This window comes from Schistocerca nitens, chromosome 2 (genome assembly GCF_023898315.1).
Source record: "Schistocerca nitens isolate TAMUIC-IGC-003100 chromosome 2, iqSchNite1.1, whole genome shotgun sequence".
NCBI lineage: Eukaryota > Metazoa > Arthropoda > Insecta > Orthoptera > Acrididae > Schistocerca > Schistocerca nitens.
In genome coordinates, this window is record NC_064615.1 from 27459284 (window position 1) to 27486133 (window position 26850).

Here is a 26850-nt window from a genome sequence, read left to right on the forward strand (position 1 = left end):
CTTAGTTTCATAATTTAAATTGAGGTTGATGTTTTGTAGTCTTGGCGTTTCTTGCTATCAGTTAGAATGTCACTTGGGCATGTACGCCGACGGTCCATAAAATATCGATACTGGATTAATAAAAGAAAGAGAAACGTTTTAATGTTTAGGTGCTCTACATAGCCCTCCCCCTCCCCCCACACTTGACTTGATGCCAAGAACGTCCATACAACCATGTGGAACGCCCAGAACAGTCCTTCTTTGGGGCAGAGTTCAATTCACGCGTCGCATTTGCTTGAATGTCGGTTATGCCGTCAAAGCGTTGACCCTTCAAGTGAACTTCTGCACTGTATTGCTTTGCGGTACGTTCATGTTAGTATCACCAAGTTCCGTCACCTGTGACGAATTTATCCAAGAAAGAATTGTCGACCATTTGCATTTTCCATCAAGTCGCGACAGGCGTCAACAAATCGTTGTTTTTGTTCGAAGGTCAAGGTACGAATATGCTGTTGTATCCACTTTTCTCTTCTTCCAAATCGTCTGGAGAACGTCTTGAATACTTGAGTTGTGAAGTTGCTCCATTGCGATTTGTGACCCTCAACGCTGACCCACCACAGTCGCAGTCACAGCTGACTGGTCGAACACTCATCTGTTATTTACAGTTTTCAGTTCATGCTGCCGCCTCGGTTACTGCGCTGATGTTTACAAATCAGAAATAAAATCAGTCTCGGAAATTTTTGGACGGACGATGTATAGCTCCACTGTCGTCTGAGTTTCATTTGCCACCAAAAAGAGGAAGGAGAAAAAGAATTCGTGTGAAAGCGGTGTAAGAAATTAAATCACTCTCTTTGTGGCCAGAGGTCAAACTGGCAAGAAGCCCTACGCCTGTGTAAGAATCTGTGTAACTCTAATCAGTTATCTACGAAGAAGAACATAAAAGCGGGAATCATGTAAATCTTTCGGACTTGGCCCCAGTACTTCATGGCAATACTTAATATTTCACACCACTTTTATTAGATACAGATTTTCAATGCTGCAACACAGGTTTAGTATTTCTATTTAACGAAAGAAAGAAAGCTATTAAGAAGAGGTAAAATACATTTACGTCAATACGCGCCATCGTTACTAAGAGAGAAAGAAATGTTATATTATTCGTTAAACCCAGCTTACCTTATTATTTGTTTCTGGAAATAGCAGTTCCACACTGTATTCTATTGTTTTTTATTTTATTTATCTATATTTCATTCTTTCAAAAATAAATAAATCAAACATAATATATTGTAGATGTGAAATTGCTATTTCCAAATACTTCACCAGCTACGGACCCACAAATAAACTTTTCTTTTGAAAATAATGGAAGAGGTAGTGATCTGCCTACACTCACTGCTAACGCTATCCATGCGATTCTTTCGTTCCATCTCCAATAATTATCAGCAAGAACTCATGTCATAGTATGTGCACAACCGTTCTACCTCTTCTCTTCATTACGGTATGCTGTTTACGAAACTTTTTCTCCTTGACGCGTTTCAGGAAGTCTTTATTCTTTAGCCGATCAGTCCTTTTGGGCTTTAGCAGTTTCCTTCAACAATACATTTCAGATGCTAATAATAGTTTCCTTTCAGTCTTCCCCATTATCCACGTTTCGCATCCACACAAAGATATGCTCCGAAAACAGCATTTCGTGGATATTTTTATAGTCTTAAAATTTATATTCTTTTTACGGCAAATCCTGTTGCGATAATACCTTCTACTAAGGGAGTGCAAAGTGACACCGAATGGATTAGCATCGCTTGAACAGCACAACAAAAACCATATTACCGCCAATTGTAATAATTATAATAATGATACCTACAAGAAGAAATGTATCTCAAAGCACACAAATCTAAGACGTTACAATATATCAAAACTTGAATACACAGCCGGCCGCTGGTGGCCGAGCGGTTCTGGCGTTACAGTCTGGAACCGCGCGACCGCTACGGTCGCAGGTTCGAATCCTGCCTCGGGCATGGATGTGTGTGTTGTCCTTAGGTTAGTTAGGTTTAAGTAGTTCTAAGTTCTAGGGGACTTATGACCTCAGCAGTTGAGTCCCATAGTGCTCAGAGCCATTTGAACCACTTGAATATACAGTGTTAATGTTCCACAATAATATTTATTTAATAGTTCGTTTTGAACCGGCTTTCGACTTCCTAGGCCATCATCTGGCAGTTCACAACGAAGTATTAAATAAATATTACTGTGTAATATTAGTACTGTGTATTCAACTTTTTAATATGTACGTGTTCCTCGAAGAACCAATGGAATATTTTATAAACATTACAATATAGCAATTAAACCACAATGCTTCTATGGATCAGAAATACTAATTTTGTACAGGAAAATATACTTCGAAAACAATGAGAAAAAGGAACCTAAAATAGCATAAAAATTCTAGACCCAAAACATGAAGAGGTAAACGAGAAATACCGACTCGCGCGCAAACAGGAAATCAAACAACGCACAAATATCCATAATGATGTGGAAAACTCGGATTAAGGTTCTGTAGACATATTAAGTGAATGAAACCTGTAAGACTTATAAAACAGTCGAACTCCTTGACAACAGGAGTAAAGCCAAAACGGACACGTTGGGATAGATTGGTGAGATCAAAACTGGCCTGAAATTGGCAGAAATTACTCCAGAAGATATGCTAAACCGCGAAATCTTCATGTCCAAAATTCACAAAATCCGTTTCACTAAAATTTATCTGGGTATGTGACGTCACTCTTAAAAGGTCTGCCTACGATAATAACGGAAGCTTCGATAATTTTACAGCACTATTACGTGGTCACACACCCAGAGGAATTTTACTGAAATGAAGCCATATGAAGCCAATTTATCAACTACGCCTGTTGTGTGATGCAGAATTTTAATAATGCAGGTCCCTAGAGCAGCAGTCAGTCACAATTTGGTTTTGATTCACTCTGTAGAGAAAACACAGTTATCGGTTTCGATATGATACATCATCTTCACACAGCTTTCATGTCTTTTGATAAAAGCGTGCAAGCTCTCTGTCGGACTTGTTAACTCGAAACCAATAACTGTGATTTTTCAATAAAGGAATACAAAACTGGGACTGGTTTCTGCAGTACATTAAAAATGTTCTGAATGAACTTTTCTCCCACATTGCAAGTTGTAAGCAACCGGAAATGCTCAGGACGTCGCATTACTTAGGACCACTCAAGATTTATTTATGCTCGTTATGGTTTGAAAATATCCGACTAAAATGTTTACTACCCATGCTTCTAGAAGTAACCTGGATTAGACTCACATCACCAGATAAATCAGACCATATTTTGTATTAACAAAAAAGAAGCAACAAAAATTAAACTACAGGAGAAACGTGATGCGCTGGAACAGGATCCGGATCTTCACTGGAATTCCGGTCTGTGTCTTTGGCAGTAAATGTTCTTCCTTCCGAGCTATCCGAATATGCCTAAAGAAATAGCTTACAGGTTTAATCAGTTATTGATTATCTACTGCTACGATCTCGATGGAGGCCTGCTTCTTACAATCAACATAGTTAAAATTCCCTTTACCAGTTATAAATTACACCAGCAGGAGAGTAAACAGCGTGCCTTCTTAGATACAATGATGTTAAAACTATCTTAAATTAATTAAGACTGTGATTTATGTCGCAGCGCAAGAATCTATATTCTCAATATGATGGAGATAAAAAAATGGCTCTGAGCACTATGGGACTCAACTGCTGAGGTCATTAGTCCCCTAGAACTTAGAACTAGTTAAACCTACCTAACCTAAGGACATCACAAACATCCATGCCCGAGGCAGGATTCGAACCTGCGACCGTAGCGGTCTTGCGGTTCCAGACTGCAGCGATGGAGATAATTCGAATGAGAAGTGAGTGACGTATTCCGCATATTGCATATTGTACAAATTCTCTTACCAAGAACTTGTCAATGTTCGACATAAAAATTTCTACGTAGAAACATTCAGTGTGGCAGTATGTGCTTTTAAAACCAATAATTACTTTTACTACGAGAGACCCAAAAGAAAGAAAAATAAATTAAAATTGCCGCAGTTAAATTTCCGCCGTATTTAATAAAGCATTCCGTTGGATTACAATTTAAGCAGAGTAAATTACATTGCGAATTTCATACAACTGCGTGCAAAGTCTTTCAGATTAAATTAATTTCACTTTGAAGGAAACCAAGCTCAATTCTTTATGTTTGACCTCTATATCGTTTCATTTACTTTACATTTTTTTCGCTTTCTTCTCCAACATTAGCTTTTAACCAGGATGAATTCATTATTTACAGATTATCTTCGGTCCGTCCAGCACAACGTCCAGTTAACAGACACGGATGTGCTGTATTCCCTGCCGGCCGGAGTGGCCGTGCGGTTCTAGGCGCTACAGTCTGGAGCCGAGAGACCGCTACGGTCGCAGGTCGAATCCTGCCTCGGGCATGGATGTGTGTGATGTCCTTAGGTTAGTTAGGTTTAATTAGTTCTAAGTTCTAGGCGACTGATGACCACAGCAGTTGAGTCCCATAGTGCTCAGAGCCATTTGAACCATTTTGAACTGATGACCTCAGAAGTTAAATCGCATAGTGCTCAGAGCCAGTTGAACCTGTATTCCCTAATAAAATGTATCCCTCATATAATCCAGCCTCCAGATTAAAATACTAGATTAGAGAAGTTATAAATGCCAAGTTCGCTGATAGTAACCTTTATTCTCGACAAACAGTTTCGGTAATCAGCGTTACCATTTTTAGATCTCGACAGGCAGGTCATAGCATATTTCTTAAAAATAACAAAAAAAAAATACTTTTTTTAGGTATTGGCAGGTACCTAACGGACTAAGAGACTGATGTATCGGCATGTCAAAACTAATGTCAATTACAACAGAGCATATCATTGTAGCCCGGATGCCGCTAAACGGAGGAATGCGGTGACTAACTGTGTATATAATTGTTTTAATTCTGACATGTAGATGCATCAGTCTTCTATTCTGTTACGTACCTGCCCATTCATGAGAAAGAGCATTTTTACTGCTATTTTAAGAAATACGCAATAACATGTCTGTCGAGCTCTGAAGATGGTAACATTGATTACCAAAACCGGTTATCGATAATAAAGGTTATTATTGGCCATTTAGTCAAAGAGGTTTATCTTCTCTGACGTATAATCACAGATCGCCTCTTGCGGCTCTAAATGAGTAAAATAAAAAAATAAGATACTAGAGCTTCTCGTTGGCAATTCCTTTCTCTAAGTTTTTACAACTCTAGGGAAAAAGAATCGATGACCCTTTTTGATTCGGGGTTTACATCAGACTTTCTTAGTAACTTAAAATTCCGGCAAGATAAGTCTCGACCTTCCATCTCTGACACCCAACGTCTTTTGCCTAGGTACTCTTTTCTGTTGCTAGCGTTTTTCTGTTCCCGTATCTGGGACAATGACATAAGGAACACCAGATATCAAAATTATGCTAGCGCTCGGTTCCCAGTTTACTTTGTTTTTGCGCCACGAAATGGCAATATTGGAACAAACAGTACTTGTGATACCTCATTATATCATATTGGAGACGATGTGATGCGGTTATTTTCTGCAGTTAGCTTCCGCTGTGAGTGCATCCCCAGAAACCCGCAGATAAACTGGAGTGGAAGACTTGCAGATGAGCCAGCCAGCTGTCTAGCGGCTTAACGAGCTCTAATTCAGTAATAGGTAGCTTGCATGACACGCATACGGTAGCATGTGAATTTTCTTGTCACTGAGAAAAACCTACAGCCGCGGCGACCTTAACAGGGGATTTGTCACATCGTGGCCCAAAGCTGTTGCCTTCAATGTTTATGGAGAGAAGAAAAACGTTTCCACGAGTCACAGAAGATTGTTATTTTCATTTCCGAGACAGCTAATTGGGGGTTTTTACAATATGACGTGTGGAATATGTGGTGTCCAAAGCTACCGCCTACGCTTTGCTTATAAGTGGGATCTTTATCAGATAGGGTTAACAGGGGACATCGAAAAAGTTAAAAGAAGAGCAGCTAGTTTTATATTGTGAAGTAGGCGATAGTGTGTCATGGATATTATACGCGATGTTGGGTGGCAGTCGCTGAAACAAAGACTTTCTTCGTTGCGGTGAGAGCTTTTTACAAAAGTCCCACCACCAACCATTTCCATTGAATGTGAAAAAATTTCGTCGACTCCCAAATATATAGGCAGAATTGACTATTGTAATAAAATAAGAGAAATCAGAGCTCTCAAAAAAATTGAGGTGTCCGTTTTTCCCACGTGCTTTTCGAGAGTGGAACGATAGAGAAATGGTCTAATAATAGTTCGGCGAACTCTCTGCCAAGTAGACAAATGCAAATTGCAAGGTAGTCATGTGTACGTAGATACAGATGTAGATGCAGTCGTAGAAGTAGAGGAGATAAAGTATTGGGAGACGAGCGAGCGAGCGAGCGAGAGAGAGAGAGAGAGAGAGAGAGAGAGAGAGAGACTTGGACGATACACTGGAGGTGTAGCCGGGAGACAATACGAGTGCAGCCTTTAACATGTTCAAACTTGGACAGACGGTAGCCATGCGACAGATGAAACAGTGAAAATGTTTGTACTGACACTCTGAGTACCATTGAAAATGATACTAATTTCTTTGAAAGAATGGTAACATGTCAGGAATCTTGGTTTCTCACTTACGATCCAGAACCGAAGTGCCAGTACATGATTTGGAAGGGCCCCACTTCAACAAGAGCGAAAAAAGTTCGAATGAGAAAATTTAGATTCAAAGCGATGACGATAGTTTTCTAGTTAGCGACGTGAAGCAATCGACAGTCATATTAGAGACACATATGCGCTAAGCTTCACAGGATTTTCAATGTCATTGCCATTTCGCGACCGATCGGACCTTACTTTCCGAACAACCCTCGTCAAGGCGGTGTACGAGTCAGAGCGTTGTCCTCATACATAACCCATAACTTGTTCTTCCAGAATTCTGGTCGTCTTTTCCTTATTTTCTCACAGAGTTGTCCACAGAGGTGAGGAATGACCTCAAGGTAGTAATGTTGATTAATAGTTTGGCCTTCAGGAATCCAGTGAAGATACACAGTTTCAAGAATATAGAAGAAAACTATCATCATCGCTTTGAATCTAAATTTTCTCATTCGAACTTTTTTCGCTCTCGGTGAAGTGGGGCCCTTCCAAATCATGTATTGGCACTTCGGTTCTGGATCGTAAGTGAGAAACCAAGATTCCTGACATGTTACTATTCTTTCCAAGAAATTAGTATCATTTTCAATGGTACTCAGAGTGTCAGTACAAACATTTTCACTGTTTCATCTGTCGCATGGCTACCGTCTGTCCAAGTTTGAACATGTTAAAGGCTGCACTCGTATTGTCTCCCGGCTACACCTCCAGTGTATCGTCCAAGTCTCTCTCTCTCTCTCTCTCTCTCGCTCGCTCGCTCGCTCGTCTCCCAATACTTTATCTCCTCTACTTCTACGACTGCATCTACATCTGTATCTACGTACACATGACTACCTTGCAATTTGCATTTGTCTACTTGGCAGAGAGTTCGCCGAACTATTATTAGACCATTTCTCTACCGTTCCACTCTCGAAAAGCACGTGGGAAAAACGGACACCTTAATTTTTTTGGGAGCTCTGATTTCTCTTATTTTATTACAATAGTCAATTCTGCCTATATATGTGGGAGTCGACTAAATTTTTGTGTGCATGCAGTGAGTACGTCAAGGTGTCTAGAACAATAGTGCTCCCGCCAAGTATGGGAAAGGTGCGAGGTTTCGCTTGATTTCATGCAACGCCACTTGGCGTACCTGTCATGCATTTCCTTCTTCATGACAGTTCTCGGCCACACACTGCAGTGGAAATGAGGACGGTTCTGCAGCGCTTTCGGCGGGAAGTCCATCACCCACCATAGAGCCCGAACTTGGCTCCTTCGGACAGTCATCTCTGTTCAGATGAACCGCTGGCTATGAAGACAGCATTTTGCCACAGGCAACAATTTGCAGACCAGAATGGAACTGGCGGGAAGCCAGGCGGCTGCCTTCTTTGACGAGTGTATTAGAAAGTTGATACAAAACCACGACAAAAATCGGAGAGAAGTAGCTGGAAGGTGTAGCAAACTGTTGAAAATAAAACAGTTTTGATTTTCACTGTGGTTTCCATTTAGCGACCTATCAGATCTTACTTTCCGAATATTCCTCCTATTTTAAGAGATTTCTAGCAAGGTACGGCAACCCAGTGTTAGATCACCCGCCTTATTCGCCTGATCCAGCACCGTGTGACTTTTGTCTGTTCTCTAAGATCAGATCTACATTAAAAGGAACAAGGTTTCACTCCGTTGCAGCAGTGACAGAATCATCAAGGAACTCACAGAGGAAGACTTCCAGCACAGTTTCGATCAACAGGGAAATTGCATGGAGCGGTGTAGGGATAGAGAATGGGAGTATATTAATGGTTGCAGTAACTAAATATGGATGTTCCTGAAATAAAATGTTTTACAGCGATAATCACGTTATATTTATAGCCACGCCTCGTATACGTGTGAATGTCAGTTTCTTAGTAATTATGTTGAAGCTATGTATTAAGGAGTAACGCAAATAAAATTTTAATATTACACATTTTTAAATCGCACTATAAAACATAAAATTATTTGTCCTAACCGCCATTCAGTTTTCTACCGCCATGCAGATAGTCCTGAAAATTTGTGCTCGCAAATTTTTAATGGCTATGGCAGCACTTGTAAAAAACGAAAAAAGTGGGTGCATGCAATATATGTATAACTGAGGATGAATAGTGCATCTCCTAACTGTTATCTAGTGTATGCACACCACGTTCACAACCAGAAATTCCGAGGACCATTGGTATGGGGTTAGAAATCTGTATGGCGCTAGGAGAAATTATTTTATACTTATACTTTTTAGTTCAGCTTTTTTACATATTTGCCCATGTTCGCTTACGTCACGTATACTGTACACATCTCCTCCCCTCCCTCTTACTCTGCCCATCTCCTCTTCTCTCCCCTCTCTGCTGTCATGCCCTTGCACTCACACATTCCACACTGCACCACACTCTGGTCTTGCAGGCAGCTTAACTGTCAACCGTTCTTAAACTTTTTGACCTTCTCCCTCACACCTACCGAGCAGACCGACAAGAAAGCAAGTTATTATTACGAGGGCTATTCGGACTATTCGGAAAGTGAGGAACGATCCGCCGCGAAATGGAAACCACTGTGAAAATCCGAAGAGGTTTTTCACAGACGTTTTGGGCAGTGTCTCTAATATGCCCGTCGATCGCATCAAGACGCTCTTTTCAGTTGTGAGTGCACTGTGAGCGAATAAAGGTGCCTAGAACAACAATGTCTCTCGCCAAGTAGGCGGGCCCACTGAGAGGCTTCGCCTTCATGAATGCAGCCCACCTGACAAAAAAAAAAAAAAAAAAAAAAAAGGTTCAAATGGCTCTGAGCACTATGGGACTTAACATGTGAGGTCATCAGTCCTCTAGAACTTAGAACTACTTAAACCTAACTAACCTAAGGACATCAGACACATCCATGTCCGAGGCAAGATTCGAACCTGTGACCGTAGCAGTTGCGCGGTTGCGGACTGAAGCGCCCTGAACTGCTCGACCACCGCGGCCGGCCACCTAACACAACTGCCACGCACTTCCTTCTTCATGGCAATTCTGAGCGTACTCTGCAGGGGCAGTGAAGACACTCCTGCAGCCTTTTCGATGGGAAGTGTTCGATCACCCACAACACAGCGCTAATTGGCTCGTCCTGAGTATCATCTCTGTTCACATGAAACGCTGGATACAAAAACAACACTTGGTCGCCAGCTACGCGCTATAGACCAGTGTAGAGAATTATCGGAAAGCACAGGCGGCTGCCTTCTATAACGATGGTCTTGGAAATTTGAAAAAACGCTGGGACAAATGTTTCAGTCGGAGCAGCGACTATGTAGAGAAGTACCTGGAAGGTGTAGCTAAATGTGCAAAGAAAATAGTTTTGATGTTCACTGTGGTTTCCATTTCGCGACCGATTGTTCCTTACTTTCCGAACAGTCCTCGTACATTGTCATCCTGTCCTGAGCTGTGTTTACAGTTTCTCATATGTAGCTCATCGGGAAGTTAATTTAAAATCAATTGAAAAATTCTTACCCAATAGACATATGGGCAAGAAACCGATCTAATAAAAACATATTAAAATGTTTTAATACAACAATAATATTATGTAGTTATTATTTTTAAGATCTTAGACATTTTTGGCTCATTACATGTGAAAGGGATCAGAACGCCATATCAGCGGGAGGTGCAGTAACAAACTGTGACCCCTACCCTTCCAAACCGAACCCTATTCCGCGCTGAGGCCCAGGATGTGAATAGCAGACTTCAGCGGAAATAGATTGCGGAGTTTTCGATAACTTATTGCACTCTCAAATTGCGCAATATCTTTTATTATGTTTATAGTGCTCGGGTAGCACCGGAAAACATGGCGAAAAAATCACTATAATTTGCTAATTAGATGCAGAACCATTTTAACTGAAACCAAATAAAGGTTATTTTATAATTCTGTTCTACTCATGTATTTTCTTCTTAATAATTAGTTTGTCCTTGTGGCTGGTTTATGTGTTTGTACATGTTCTGTTGTGACCGATCCTGTCCCATTAGAAAGCTCCCTGCATTTCACCTATACAATGAATGAGCTCTAAATATTCTAGGGTGAATTAGTCCGAGGATCTTTGAATGACTTGGAGGTTGATAGTCCTTGTTTCAGAAAATTTTGAATATAAATTAACGCTTGCAACTTTAATGTAATTCTACAGAGAGAACCAAACTGCAGTCTGATAGTGTGTGTTTAGTGAGACTGTTGATTACGGTGTTAATTACAGGTAGCGGGAAATAAATAGCTAGGATACAACATTGTTGATGATAATAGATCTTCGTTCATGATAGTATTCATATCTGTAATGACAGAACAGGTTTCATATACGCTCTGTTACGAAATCTTAAATGAGACAGATGGATTAAAAAATAAATAAAAAAAAGAGGAGAAGAAAATGACGATAAATCAGGTTCACTATACTGAAATTCGCCATTTTGTAAACATTTACTACACTGTCTGCCGATTATTGGCAAGGAACAGTCCGTTAGCTGGGAGCGTGTATACTCATAAACGCCATTTAACGTGTTGGGTGATTTTTGTTACACGTCTCTAATACAGTAGATTTTCTTATCCTTCAGATTGTTTATCTTTCCAGTGAATAAAAAAAGTAGCCAAAAACTGTCGGATACCCAATTCAGCGTGTCGAAGTGGAGGATACGATCCTTGGCTCGTCACAATGCAGGCCGTTGTTTTCCACTCAGCCTCATCAGATCCTGTGACACCTTGTCGTGCTGGTTAACTGTGATAGGTTTGAAAACACACCCACGATGGGCAATCCCCATCGTGTCTGCATGGCAAACTAACGTTGCTTTCACGTTCGTCCTGACCCATATTGCTTCGTAAGTCCGCGGTGATGAAGCTGTCATCCATTAACACTATTAGGGTTCTGAGTCATATCGGTAATCGTATCAATAAAACATCGTCTCGTCGTCTGTTATGACTTTTGACGTGAACTTAATGTTAGTGCTTTGTGCTACAGTGTCTACAATGAATAGTCGGCGAATTTGTGGACCAGAATTTACAAATGTAATCAGTCCAAAAAAATCAGCGTGAATAACGGTTGGTAAATGGATACAGAACATTGTAGCGTAGAGGAATATAATGTGACAACCCGTCTCCTTCCTTTGCATTAACCCCATCACCGTATTATTAAAACTTTATGAATGGTTGATAAGTGGAGGAATATAATGTGATAACCCGTCTCCTTACTTTTCAGTAACCCCATCATCGTATTATTAAAGCTTCATGGACGGTTTATAAGTGGACAAATTTTGTATCGTTGACCATTCAGTAATAAGTTATTTAATACACCTTAAAACCATTTTCCGGTGTGGATCACCCGATTAGTAAGAGATTTACCTATTTGAAAAAAAGAAAAAAAAAGTAGCTGAGGATAGTGGAGAAAGAGAAAGGGAGTGGGATAAAAACTGAAGCTTAGGTAAGATAGCTACAGAATATATCACTCGGCGAGTTGTGGAAAATGGGCGGAGTTGTCTAGCTACTGCATCATCCAAAACAAAAGTTTCCTACTGACGTACGTATTGTTTTACGACTTTTTTTTTCTCAGAACATAATCGATGTAGAAGTAAATTCAAACGTGCCCCAGAGAAGTGTGCTGGGACCATTGCTGTTCATGTGTATGTTAAATGCCTTGCATGCTATATTAATAGTAACATCAGACTTTTCGCAGACATTGCAGTTATATTCATTATAATGAAATACTGTATGAAAAAAGTTGCTCAGATATTCCGTCAGGTCTCAGTATGATTCAAAGTGGTGCAAAGATTGGCAACTTGCTGTAAATTTTCAGACATGTAAAATTTTGCACTTTACAAAATGAAAAAAAACGTAATATCCTATGGCCGCAATATCACTAAGTCACAGATGGAATCGGTCAACTCATGCAAATAAAGCAATTTGTCTTGATCTGAAATGGAACGATCACATAGGCCTAGTTGGAGGTAAAGCAGGTGGCAGTCTTCGTTTCATTGGTTAGAATACTTCGGAAATGCGGCCAGTCTACAAAATAGGTCGCTTACAAAAGACTCGTGCGATCCATGCTAGAATACTGCTCAAGTGAGTGGGACCAATACCGAATAGGCTAACAGGTGAAACTGAACGAATACAAAGAAGGGTATCAAGAATGCGCACAGGTTTAACCCATTAGTGTCTTGCGATGGATTGATGGAACACGCTACAGGACTGGATTTTTATTAATTTTCTGGGCAACGACGATCTTCTATAATCTTTTTTATACATGTTTAAGGTGGCCATCCTTAGTACTTGTGAGAAGCAGTCCACTACTGGGAAAAATTTGTAATTGAATTTAAACATTTTTTCTACAGCCTGAATCTAATCACACCATAGATTTACTGTAAGTATGTCAATTAAATATGTTAATCATTTCGGTTAGAAAACTGTAAATAGTTCCTTAATAATCACTTGTCATTTATTGAAAGGAGATTATATATATATATATATATATATATATATATATATATATATATATGTGTGTGTGTGTGTGTGTGTGTGTTTGTTTTGTTTTTCTTTTTTTTTAAGGGAGAGTAAGATTTTGGGGGCACTGGGACCCTGAGAGAAAATCGTGTCCCCCGAAATTGCACTCTCCCAAAGAAGAAGGAAATAAAGAAAGATAAAAGAAAGACTATTCATTTTTCCACAGAAAAGAAAAATCATGTGTTGCTGTATAAAGAGCATGACAACTCCGTTGTTTCTGCAGCATCAAATACAACGTATGTGAACCCAGCAACTAATGTTCAAAGATATTCTCAGTGGACAAGGAAACACAGTGAATTTCCTCGACCGTCGTTACTGACAGAACGCAACTAGCACTTGGGCGGATATGATCGAGTGGATCAAAATGTGAATCAGTACAGAATAAATATCCGTAGCAGAAAGCGGTACTGGATTCTGTTCAGGCGGTGATTCGTTATCATCGTATACAGTGCCTGGACATCCTACTGCAAAAATGAAATTTTTTAAAGAGAAATTCTTTTAAAGAGAAATTATACAGGTGTGCTTGAGAAGGACGAACACTGACAACAGAACTGTAGCAGATGAACTCCATATTGATGAACTGAACACATCTGATTGTGAAAATACAACTCAGAAGAAGATAATGTGTTGGAACAATCTGTTTGACATCAGCAGGTACCCCAGTACAAGAAACGTAATGTGGGACTATGTGTTGAATGGTATGCTGCTTATCAGAGCAAATAATTTGTTATTTTCGTTTTTGATTGGTAATGTGTACTCAATGTTTAGTTTATTTCATTCAGTACAAAATGTGTAACTTTTCCATATAAATTTATATTTTGCTCTCAGTAGTGCTTAGCGCTACCTTTATGACACTGCAAAGAATGGTAATAAATGCCTTTTCACTTTAAATGCCAATTTCTTAATGTAACAAACAAGATATATTGGGTATTAATGGGTTAAAAACCAATTTAAAGTAATGACTCTAAGAAAATACTACAAACACTTGCGTATCATTCCTGTAGAGCACAGGAAAGAAGAGTAGACTAATTAAAGACCACACAGAGACTTTGAGCAATCATTCTTCACGTGTTCCATATGTGAATGGAATGGGAAAAAGCCCTAATAACAGGTACAATGGAAAGTGTCCCCTGCCATACATTTTACAGCAGTTTTCAGAGTTTGGATGTAGACGCAGATATAGCAGTGAAAAAAATAAAAAATAAAAAAAAATAATGGACATGAATTCTCAAATTACTTTCAAAACAGAGCCGCACTGGTCCGTAATTACTAGAAACACATGATGCAAATTATCACAGCTATCAGAGACAGCAGTGATACCATCGAGCAATTTTTTTCCCCAAATTTTATTCGTTATTACCTTATATCTGGAGGCTAGGGAAGTGTTCAATAAGGCCCTCGTTATGCTACTAACGTTTAGAAAAGACTACACAAGATGACTCAGCTGCCCTTACCCATCTGTTTGCCTTCAAATACCACACACAAGATTTTCATACGCTCTTGGACACAACGTGCAAGCTATTAGTCCTATGAAAAAATGACAAGGGGCTTTTTACAGGAAATTTAATGTATTTAAATTTTGTACTGGGGGTACGATTTTGCTAGAGGCAATAGTTCTCGAGTTATTCAAGAAAAACGTACGAAAGTGAGCTTTAAACGCGTTTTTACTTTGAATAATTCGAAAACTGTGGCCTCTAGCGAAACGGATCCCAGTATAAAATTCAACTACGTTAAACTTCTTACAAGAAGGTTGAAAGGTGGCTACACTGAGTCACAGCGCCAGAGATTGCGCCAAAGAGTATTATTCAGCCGCCTCCACTGGCAGTGCTTATTGAGAAGTAGCAGTAGGCAGTTCTTGTCGAGAAGTCGTAGTAGGCAGTGCTTGTTGAGATGTGGTGCTGGAGAGTGCTTATTGAGAAGTAGCAGTAGGCAGTGTTTGTTGAGATGTGGTAGTGGAGAGTGCTTATTGAGAAGTAGCAGTAGGCAGTGCTTGTTGAGATGTAGCAGTGGAGTCATTGTAGAGAAGTTCCCATGGAGAGTGCATATTCAGATGTTGTCATATTGTTTTGATGGGCTAGACACTAGATATTGTTGGATTGGGGATGCTGTAATGATCAGAGTGTGCTTTTCGACAATATATATGAAGGTAAAAAATTCCTTTTTTTATTATTTCAATGTCTTAAACAATAATGCCTCTTGGTCACAGGTTCAGTCAACAAAGCATCTGGCTTGTGTTCTTGTATTAGACTGTATTTCTGGTTTCTATGTGCAATTATAGTATTCCTGTTTTTTTTACTTCAGTATAAATGGTGTTTAAAATATCTGGTCTTATTGAGGAAGAACCGTGCCAGATGTGTACGTTGAATCACACTTCCACACACAGAACAGCGACACTTGTGCCTTGTTGTTTCGTAGCTTTCATAGTTGCTGGGGACTTAATTAATTAATTGTGTTACCGGAAGTTTTCTTTCGTTCTTTGTTGTTATTCTGTGCAGTCAGATTGCGGAGTAATACTAGTCAGGGCCAACCGGTTACGAGACTTCGTAGCCGGACATACAGCTACTGAAAATTAAAATTATTTGCATAATCTACATTTAATTAAGCCCCCATGTAAGGTCCTTTTCATTTTTTCTGTAGAACTACTAGTCTGCGCATAGTGGGTGAGAGAATATGAAAATTTTACATGTTGTATTTGAAGGCACTGCGGGTTGCATGAAACCCATCGGTAGGGGCAGCTGAGTCACTCTGTATAGTAACAATTACTTCGCAGTTCCTGTGTTGGAAAGAAAGCAGAGGGAAAAGCGTTAACTGACAGGTGGTGGAAGCTACAAGCTGAGAGCACTCACACTGGTTTCCTTCCTGTGCCCCGAAAGCCACCAGCATCTTGGCGAGTTGTCGGTTGTTGTTGAGCACCGCCACGTCGAGGGGCGACAGGCCGTCGCTGTTGACACTGCAACAGAAACGTACCACGTCCGCATACAAACTTCGCAGCTCACAACGCATTAGGCACGAATATTCTGGTTGGTATCGTCGCAATCAGACGGGAGGGCCGTTCCAAAAGTAAATAACGTTTTCATCTGACGATGTTCGTGATGAAGAACGATTAGGTCAACTTTCAGAAGTTACTGACGAAATCGAATGAATGAGTGAGGATAAAATTCAACATTTACTGATGGGCTAAACTTAGGCTTTGCTGAAATTTAGCGATCAGTTCTTTATGAAACTTTTAGTGGTGATTTGGGCCAGGTGGATTTCTCGACTTTTGACAGTTGCATATTTTTCAGTTGATACGAAAAGGACGGTGAGAAGTTTTTGAACGATATTGTTACCAGAATGAGATTTTCACTCTGCAGCGGAGTGTGCGCTGGTATGAAACTTCCTGGCAGATTAAAACTGTGTGACCGACCGAGACTCGAACTCGGGACCTTTGCCTTTTCGCGGGCAAATGCTCTACCAACTGAGCTACCGAAGCACGACTCACGCCCGGTACTCACAGCTTTACTTCTACCAGTACCTCGTCTCCTACCTTCCAAACTTTACAGAAGCTCTCCTGCGAACCTTGCAGAACTAGCACTCCTGAAAGAAAGGAAGTTTCATATCAGCGCACACTCCGCTGCAGAGTGAAAATCTCATTCTGGAAACATCCCCCAGGCTGTGGCTAAGCCATGTCTCCGCAATATCCTTTCTTTCAGGAGTGTTAGTTCTGCAAGGTTCGCAGGAGAGCTTCTGTAAAGTTTGGAAGGTAGGAGACGAGGTACTGGCAGAAGTAAAGCTGTGAGTACCGGGCGTGAGTCGTGCTTCGGTAGTTCAGTTGGTAGAGCACTTGCCCACGAAAAGGCAGAGGTCCCGAGTTCGAGTCTCGGTCGGGCACACAGTTTTAATCTGCCAGGAAGTTTGATATTGTTACTGCTGAGGAAATCTATGTTTCGCATATAAGCCCAAGACCAAAGCAGCAGTCAATGGAACGGGATCGTCCACGATCTCCCATCAAACCAAAAAGTCCAAACAAACTCTGGGCACAAGAAAGATTATGGCCAAAGTTTTTTGGAATCGAAAGGAAGTTCTAGTCATCGACTTGATGCTTGGAGGAGAGACCATAATTTCAGCGGCCTACTGCCAAGCTGATCACCGATCAATGCAAACGGCGTGGGTTGTCGTCAAGTTGCATTGTTTCTCTTCACGATAACGTTCGCTCACATTCTGCGAAGGATTTGCTTCGGCAGTTGTAATGGGTAGTTTTTGAACCATGCGCCTTACATCCTGGCTTTAGCTCCTAATGATTACCATCTCTTCCCAATTAATGACTGTTTATAGAACTTGGTGGTAACTGAATAAGCAGCACGCATACGACAGCTTGCGAAACGCTACCACAAACATTTAAATTTGGACAGTGACTACGCAAACTAACAGCTAAGGTATCAAAATATGTCGTAAAATAAGTCTTCCCTCATTGTCTTGAACAAACATGTCTGGAGGAACATAGGTTCTTTACTGTTATAATGACCCTCGTAATTTGGAGTAATTATGATGCCACACTTTACCGTGTTTCGATGTCATACAAGATTAAGAATCTCTTACGTACCATATCACAATGAAAAGAATAATTCTAGCTGATAAAAATAAGTAAAATATTTTCTATTTCACAAGGCATACTAAAAGCCAATTATGTTCGTCTAAATTATGGTATCTGTAGCACGATGTCAAACAGGTGGCAACACTGGCAGTAACATCTACTGCAGTTTGAAATGTTTTCATAATTGTTCTTTTTGGTTTTCACCTTACGTGAAGTTGAAACGTCCCCTTTGAACTATTATACGAGACTGTGCTTAAACTGATACACAATACTTTTAGCGCAACGCAATCTGACTTTCAAAAATCCCTACAAAAGAATGGCCCTGACTAACATTAACCTATACCTTTCACAAATCACTTACCTCACAAAAATCTTCGTTACTCAAGCTACTGCAATACAGCGAGCGCCACTACTGCCAGCTAAATAAAAGATTCAAACTACTGAAGGCACTAACTACTGATATGCATAGTTAGCAAATGAAAGATTTTAATAGAGAACAAACAATGTATTTACCTTAATAGTCATAATATTTATAGCAGTTCATGACATGCAGTGTTACAAATTTCAAAACTCCGCCATCTCTCTCACCACATCCACCACTGATGGCGGCTCACCTCCAACTGCGCAACGCTACGCGCTGTTCACATCCAGCTGCCCAACACTACAATGGCAGACAACAATGCAAACTAGCCACAGACTGCACACAGCACAGCCAGTGATTTTCATACAGAGCGCTACGTAACGTTGCCAATAAGAAAACATAAACAGCCTACTTACAAAGTTGTTCAACATGCTCTCCTGTAAGCACTTGTGGATATTACTGGCATGTAGAATTCGTACTGGATACTTTGTAACTTTTGTGGTACTTTCATTACTTATGAAGTGCATTTTTTTTAACTTTTGTATTATATCTGAAAACGGCCGAAAATATTTTATCTCACTAATTTATCCATTAGCAGATGCTAGACATATTGATTTCTGAATTAGTATCTGAGCAAGATTAATCAAGACTCCAAAATTACCCGTCTCAGTCGACACACACGTTTTACCAAACGGTGGAAGCATGAAACATAACACTATAACATTTGGCGGGGAACAATGAGCAAATTGGCGTATCCGAATGGGTGAAACACTAAAACAAGCATAAAAACTTTACAGAAATGCGTTTCAGTATGTTGTACTCACACACTGTGAAGGCGCACTGCGGCTTACCTCAGAATCAGTGGCGCGAACTTAAAACAGGAATGCATATTCCAGCACTAACTGAACTACATTAGCACTCACCTTCGCACAAATGTATAACTGCCAGACTTTGGCTGTATTCGTGTCAATCGACTGGTTCGCTGAGCAGCCTATGTCGTTAAGGGTCGATGGTGTATAAACGTCGATTTTTAGGGAAGCTGTATTAGCAGTGTAGGGTAAATTATGTCTGTAGACAATATTGTGGCACAGTTTCATAATACTGCACAGCAGACCGTAATGGAACAGAAAATGTAAATAAAATTCTTGTGTCAATCTGCGGAACGTAAAATGTGGTTTAGTAAAACAGAAAAACACAATTTTACATCACTGTAATGCATTCCCACGCGCAAGTAATCCTAAACAGTGTTCTTATTTTCAGTTCAAATTACCGATGATTAATTTCCCCGGAAAAATAGCCAATACGGTGCGGGGTCCCTGAGAGCCGACGCGCACTGCACATTGCAGAGCAGCTGGTAATCTGCAGGTCAGCGCGTAGCACTCACACTGCACAGAAGGTCTTGCGTGAACACTGCAAACCTCTCGATGCACTTAAATTTCGAAACTTTTTATATACAAAAGCAGTGAAAGGTCTCTGTGGAGCAATAGAAGGTTCACACGCTGAGGCGTAACGCTTCATATCGCACCTTTACTAAGTAAGAGTAGCAACAGCTTCATACATGAGTCATGTTTCTCATGACAGATGCGCTCTGATCCAATGACTAACTGCATGCAGTTTCGACTGTGGCCAAAAGGTGTCAGTATCTTACGGACTATGAAATTATCAAGCAGTGGAAACTGTATATTGGGAAACAAAACTGTGTTTATTTCGATTATTAGCACTTTCATTAGTTACTGTTGATTTAATTTGTTTATTAGTGTGAATGATGGTATGAATGGAAAGTAAGATGATAAATGAATATCGTTGTGGCTATTGACTGATTATACGTTAGCGTGTGAGCTGTGTACTGAGAGTGAATCGTACTCGGGGAAAATTGTGAAGTGCAATTAGCAACTTCATCGGACTGGGGAATCAAGAAACATTTTACGATTACTCTGTTACTTAAAGAGGGTGTTATTTTTATAGCTGTCGGTTTCATTTAGTAAGTTGTTTATAAAAGCTTTTAAACTTGTGATTGCTCAAAAGTAAAAGAAGCGGGATTGCGCAGTTTAATATTAATATCGGATTGCCTACGATGTCTATCAGCAATCAGAGGACGCTACGTTCGCGCGTATTTTGTGGGCATAAGAATTGCTTTGTGAAGTCTAAAGAGCTCAGTTCGGATCTCAGACATGATCATGCCGGGCGTGGATATGTGGAGCCATGAGTAGATATGAAAATTTTTCGGAATAGTAGTTCGACCGTGAAGTTTCGCAAAGTGGACGCTAACATGTGGAAATACTAACATATGAAATTTCGATTTTAATATGTAACTTGTGACTATTGTACAAGGCGCGACTGCAAACTGAACATTAGTAGTGGTCGAATAGTATAATATTTGAGCGAGCATTCTGTCACAGACAATCCTTTCTCGTGTTAGATTTGGTTCGATATCATAAGCTAGCTATTACATTGAGAGTGACTGCGTGTGAATGACGAAACTGTAACTTAAGATTAGCACGGGCTTGGCGGTGTTTTGTATCAAACAATATACCGAAGTTTTTACTCCAAAACTGTCTTTCAATTAATCGCTCACCTAACCCGTTACTGAGAAATATTTTGATGCGACCAGTAGAGATGTTGGTTGGGAAAGGAGTGAGACAGGGTTGTAGCCTCTCCCCGATGTTATTCAATCTGTATATTGAGCAAGCAGTAAAGGAAACAAAAGAAAAATTCGGAGTAGGTATTAAAATTCATGGAGAAGAAGTAAAAACTTTGAGGTTCGCCGATGACATTGTAATTCTGTCAGAGACAGCAAAGGACTTGGAAGAGCAGTTGAACGGAATGGACAGTGTCTTGAAAGGAGGATATAAGATGAATATCAACAAAAGCAAAACGAGGATAATGGAATGTAGTCAAATTAAATCGGGTGATGCTGAGGGGATTAGATTAGGAAATGAGACACTTAAAGTAGTAAAGGAGTTTTGCTATTTAGGGAGTAAAATAACTGATGATGGTCGAAGTAGAGAGGATATAAAATGTAGACTGGCAATGGCAAGGAAATCGTTTCTGAAGAAGAGAAATTTGTTAACATCGAGTATTGATTTAAGTGTCAGGAAGTCGTTTCTAAAAATATTTGTATGGAGTGTAGCCATGTATGGAAGTGAAACATGGACGATAACCAGTTTGGACAAGAAGAGAATAGAAGCTTTCGAAATATGGTGCTACAGAAGAATGCTGAAGATAAGGTGGGTAGATCACGTAACTAATGAGGAGGTATTGAATAGGATTGGGGAGAAGAGAAGTTTGTGGCACAACTTGACTAGAAGAAGGGATCGGTTGGTAGGACATGTTTTAAGGCATCAAGGGATCACAAATTTAGCATTGGAGGGCAGCGTGGAGGGTAAAAATCGTAGAGGGAGACCAAGAGATGAATACACTAAGCAGATTCAGAAGGATGTAGGTTGCAGTAGGTACTGGGAGATGAAGAAGCTTGCACAGGATAGAGTAAAATGGAGAGCTGCATCAAACCAGTCTCAGGACTGAAGACCACAACAACAACAACACAGTAGAGATGTATAGTGCGGCTAGTTTCTTCATTTTTCTAACACGAAAGACGTGTGGACGCGACTGCAAAAGAAGAAATAACCGAAATATGAGTGTAACTGTTTTCTATCGGACGAGACACAAATAACCGCGCGGCAGCAACGCCCGTACCATGTGCTATAGGGATGAACCGCTTCTGATTCTGACTGGGTAGAAATCGGAAGCCTTCGGGCTTATAGTGTAATTGCTTCCCCACATACGAGGGGCCTTTGAAAAGTCCGTGCAAAAACAAAAACTACTTACGTGTTTGGGTAAACATTTTATATTTTTCGACGTAGTCTCCTTTTAGACTTACACACTTCGTCCAACGCTGTTCTAATTTGTTGATCCCTTCCGAATAATAGGAATTGTCCAAGTCTGCAAAATAGCTATTAGTTGCTGCAATCACCTCCTCGTTTGAATAAAACCTTTTCCCCGCCAGCCATTTCTTCAAATTGGGGAACAAATAGCAGTCCGAGGGAGCCAAGTCTGGAGAATAGGAGGGATGTGAAACGAGTTGGAATTAGATTTCCAATAATTTTGGGACCACAACTGCTGAGGTGTGTGCTGGTGCGTTGTCATGATGGAAAAGGACTTTTTTTGCAGTCCAATAGCCGGCGTTTTTCTTACAGCTCGGTTTTCAATCGGTCCAATAACGATGAATAATATGCACCTGTAATAGTTTTACCCTTTTCCAGATAGTCGACGAGGATTATCCCTTGCGAATCCCAAAAGACAGTCGCCATAACCTTTCTGGCCGAAGGAATGGTCTTGGTCTTTTTTGGCGCAGATTCTCCCTTGGTAACCCATTGTTTGGATTGTTGTTTGGTCTCAGGAGTATAGTAATGTACCCATGTTTCATCCACAGTGACGAAACGTCGCTTAAAGTCCTGCGGATTTTTCCTGAACAGCTGCAAACCCTCCTTGCAACACTTCACACGATTCCGTTTTTGGTCAAGCTTGAGCAATCGCGGAGCCCATCTTGCGGATAGCTTTCTCATGTCCAAATGTTTATGCAAAATATTATGTACCCGTTCATTCGAGATGCCCACAGCACTAGCAATCTCACGCACCTTCTGTCATCCATCACCATATCATCAATGATTTGTGGAGTCGTAACCTCCACAGGGCGTCCAGAACATTCAGCATCACTTGTGCCCCCATGGCCACTCCAAAAATTTTGAAACCACTTATAAACTGTTCTAATCGAACCTAGCTAGCACTCAAGCTTATTTCAAGGTGGATATTGAGTTTAGGTTCAGTTGAAAATTCAAGATTGAAAAATCAACCCGTTTGCAGTCCAATAGCCGGCGTTTTTCTTACAGCTCGGTTTTCAACCGGTCCAATAACGATGAGTAATATGCACCTGTAATAGTTTTACCCTTTTCCAGATAGTCGACGAGGATTATCCCTTGCGAATCCCAAAAGACAGTCGCCATAACCTTTCTGGCCGAAGGAATGGTCTTGGCCTTTTTTGGCGCAGATTCTCCCTTGGTAACCCATTGTTTGGATTGTTGTTTGGTCTCAGGAGTATAGTAATGTACCCATGTTTCATCCACAGTGACGAAACGTCGCTTAAAGTCCTGCGGATTCTTCCTGAACAGCTGCAAACCCTCCTTGCAACACTTCACACGATTCCGTTTTTGGTCAAGCTTGAGCAATCGCGGAGCCCATCTTGTGGATAGCTTTCTCATGTCCAAATGTTTATGCAAAATATTATGTACCCGTTCATTCGAGATGCCCACAGCACTAGCAATCTCACGCACCTTCTGTCATCCATCACCATATCATCAATGATTTGTGGAGTCGTAACCTCCACAGGGCGTCCAGAACATTCAGCATCACTTGTGCCCCCATGGCCACTCCAAAAATTTTGAAACCACTTATAAACTGTTCTAATCGAACCCAGCTAGCACTCAAGCTTATTTCAAGGTGGATATTGAGTTTAGGTTCAGTTGAAAATTCAAGATTGAAAACTCAACCCGTTACACAGCTTATTTCAAGGTGGATATTGAGTTTAGGTTCATTTGAAAATTCAAGATTGAAAAATCAACCTGTTACACAGTTTACATCAAGCTGTAAAAATTGAGCTTGAATTAAAATAATTTTCCCAAGCTTGAAATAAACTGTAATTTCCCTGGAAGGCTGTACAGCAGATGCGCGCGCAGCATAGCTTCCATAGACGTACACAGGAAGCGCCACAAGCGTTTATAAGCCTTGCACTGACTTTGCTAGGTTTACGGCCATTTTACCTTTGTGACGCGCGTTAATGATTGTTGACTGTTGTGGAGTTTGTTTTATACTGGAAAATAGTTCGTTAAGTGTGTGGTGTCTCCTGCCTTACTGCTACACCGGGTCTGAAGAGGATATTAGTGTATTACAGGTACGTTGGTGCATTTTTCTCTAGTGGTACGCTAATATTACAAATGTTAAATATTATTATGTAACGTCAAGAAATATCATATTCTTTTAGATAGAAAAATTGAGCCTGGATGAAAGTGAAATGGATTACCAGCTAAGAATACATATTACAAGTTGTTCAGCAAAAAGAGGTCATTTTAAACTAGCTCTCTAGTACGTGGCACCAATAAATTAAAACTTAATGTTATTTTACCTTTTTAAAATCTCGCCTTTTTTGTTGTTTTACATTTCAGTTCCACTGAACTGGTAATTTCTTAAATTCATTTCGATTTCATCTTTTATTTCATTTTTATTCAGGTTTACTCACCAAAAAATAATTATGGATAGAATAAAACGTCTACATTTTTCTAAACAGTAGTTTCTTTATAATTCAGATTAAATGGCCCTGAAACTGTTAGAAATAGTGATGTGTGGCTTCTTCATGAAGTCATCGCAAAATTACCCAAATGTCATCTTTACTTTAAAAATTTCAAGCAAAAAGTTATTTCAAATTACTTTTAAACTCTTTGGAATGAAGTCACCAGAAGCAGCTGCTTACTCAGTGACATTTATACTAGTTAATGATTCTTACTACATCAGTGAGTTTGAAGTTATTTTGCTAATCTGGGGCATAAATTATATTTAGGTAGATCAGTTTCAACTTTTTACATTTTTTATGTTTAAGTATGGCTAACATTTTCTTTTACCTGTTACAGGATCATTATACCGGCAGAAGTCAGCGATATTTGATCCTGCTCTGGTCTGTGTGCTAGGGCCGAAGGGGCTTCAGAATAATTAAATTTTAAAATAAAACAATTTTAAACACTTTGAAAATAGAAAAATTTAAACATACATGTCTTGATAATTTTTTTCTCACACCATTTCCATTCTGATATTTATTTAATTAATTAGGTTCAATAAATTCAGATTAATAATTATGTAGCTTAAAACAAGCTGTAAATACCAGGCTGTATTCCGCATGTGTAGATACAGCTGGAGCCAAACTTGATAAGTCAAGCTTGAAATATAGCTTGAACTCTGCCAACTCTGATGTTTGTTTCAAGCTTGAATCCAAATAACAGGCCTGAATATTCCAGCTTTGATCAAGCTTACATACTTGAACTTTACATCTGGAAACAAGTTTGAAACCGGCTTACTATGCTATCTGGGAAGGTGCAGAGTCACCGTAATGTTTATCAAGCTTCTCTTTAGTCTCCTGGGGCGTTTTGCCTTTCATAAAGTAATGTTTAATCACCATACGAAATTCTTTTTCGTCCATTTTTTGACAGTTACTCAACTTCCTTGATTCACACGAATGCCAAACACAAAGAAATAGACCAATGTGGCTGAAACCTAGTGTGCGTTCTTTCCAAAGATGCTACTAACTAAACACGACCTCGACACGCGCCGGTGGTGCCATCTCTCGGATTTTGCACGGACTTTTCAAACGCCCCTCGTATATCATAACCTCTGAGGTGCAGCTATACGGAATCGAAAAGCAGCTGCTTCTCCATCGTTGACCATGAGCTCGCCGTTCCGGTAATGTACAATACAGAGCGTTGCTATAGTTCGACAACTGCATTACCGCAGTGGTCACACCGGCTCCAATCAGATCATCGATGTTCAGCGCTCTCGGGTTTGGTTACCGCTTGGATGGGTGACCGTCGGGCATGCCGAGCGCTCTTGGCAAGCGCGATGCACTGAGCCCTTGTGAGGCTACATGAGGAGCCACATGATTGAGAATCAACGGTTCCTGTCACGAAAACTGATAAAGGCCGGGAGAGCTGGTGTTGACTGTCCAGTGAAGCGCATGGGCTGAGAATGGCAGTGTCGGTCTGTACCGTTGGGTCTTCCCGGCATGTCCGGACGGAGTTTTATTTTTTGCTTGTTTTGAGTCAATTCAAAGTTGTATATATTACAGCTGTGGCTCTGAAACACTTCACGGATTGAAAATAATATACCAGTAATTGTCGGATATAAACCTGAATTTTAGGCCTGAATGTGTTAATTCTAATTTTTAGTGAGGAAGGAGAGGAAGGGGGGATCCCGGCTTTGTTCAGTTTAAATGTGTCAGATTCACAAGAAATCCGCTCTTTGTTTACGAAAATCTGGCAACTCTGTGATGTCTGCTAACAGCCAACCCCATGATAGCTTGTATACTCATCATGTTTGAGGACCCACTGACTCACTCGATTGCCTTTCTTAGCTTCCTTTTTGAAGGCAGAGGGACTCCCAAGCTAGCACGCTAGCCCACTCGAACTCAATCAGTTTACCTAATCCAGCCCCAGCCTATTTACTGCATTGTCTGAGACATACATGATGTTCGTCCTCTTTCAGTCGAATACTGGCAGTTCTCCTTGTCTGTCCGATGTAAGCTAATCCGCATTCACAGCTGACATCACAAATTCCAGGCGCCTGCAGCCCATCGAATTTTTGATGGATTAAGCACTGCTACATTTTTGTTGCTCCTAAAATTTACCGGTTAATCTGTAGTCTACTCCTTCCTCCAAGCGCTTTCAGTTGTTAGTGGTTCAGAGAGTCGAACGCTTCGATAAAAGTTCTGTGCTTACCTCCGGAGTGAAAATAATTAATACCTTTTAACCTTTTAACGTTTCCCGAAATTTTCAAACGTATCATGTACACCAACTCTCAGCGTTCGTTCCCTTTTGCAGAACTGATGAAGACTCTGGACGTAATTCTTAGGTCATACAATTTTGTCCTCCTTGTAACTGTCTATACGCCTCCTTTTCAATAAGACTCAACTTTCCCTCGCTGTCTTTGA

The 26850-nt window shown here is 40.3% G+C and overlaps 1 protein-coding gene across 6 annotated transcripts in view; it reads right to left on the reverse strand.

Moving 5' to 3' along the window:
- The window catches only part of LOC126235685 (ankyrin repeat and fibronectin type-III domain-containing protein 1), a 760613-nt gene that overhangs the window by 157761 nt on the left and 576002 nt on the right, over nucleotides 1-26850 (reverse strand). For all 6 annotated transcript variants that reach the window (XM_049944422.1, XM_049944426.1, XM_049944427.1 and 3 more), the window contains one exon: nucleotides 16017-16120. In XM_049944422.1, the coding sequence (XP_049800379.1) occupies nucleotides 16017-16120 (104 nt within the window). The remainder of the gene's footprint in view (nucleotides 1-16016; nucleotides 16121-26850) is intronic.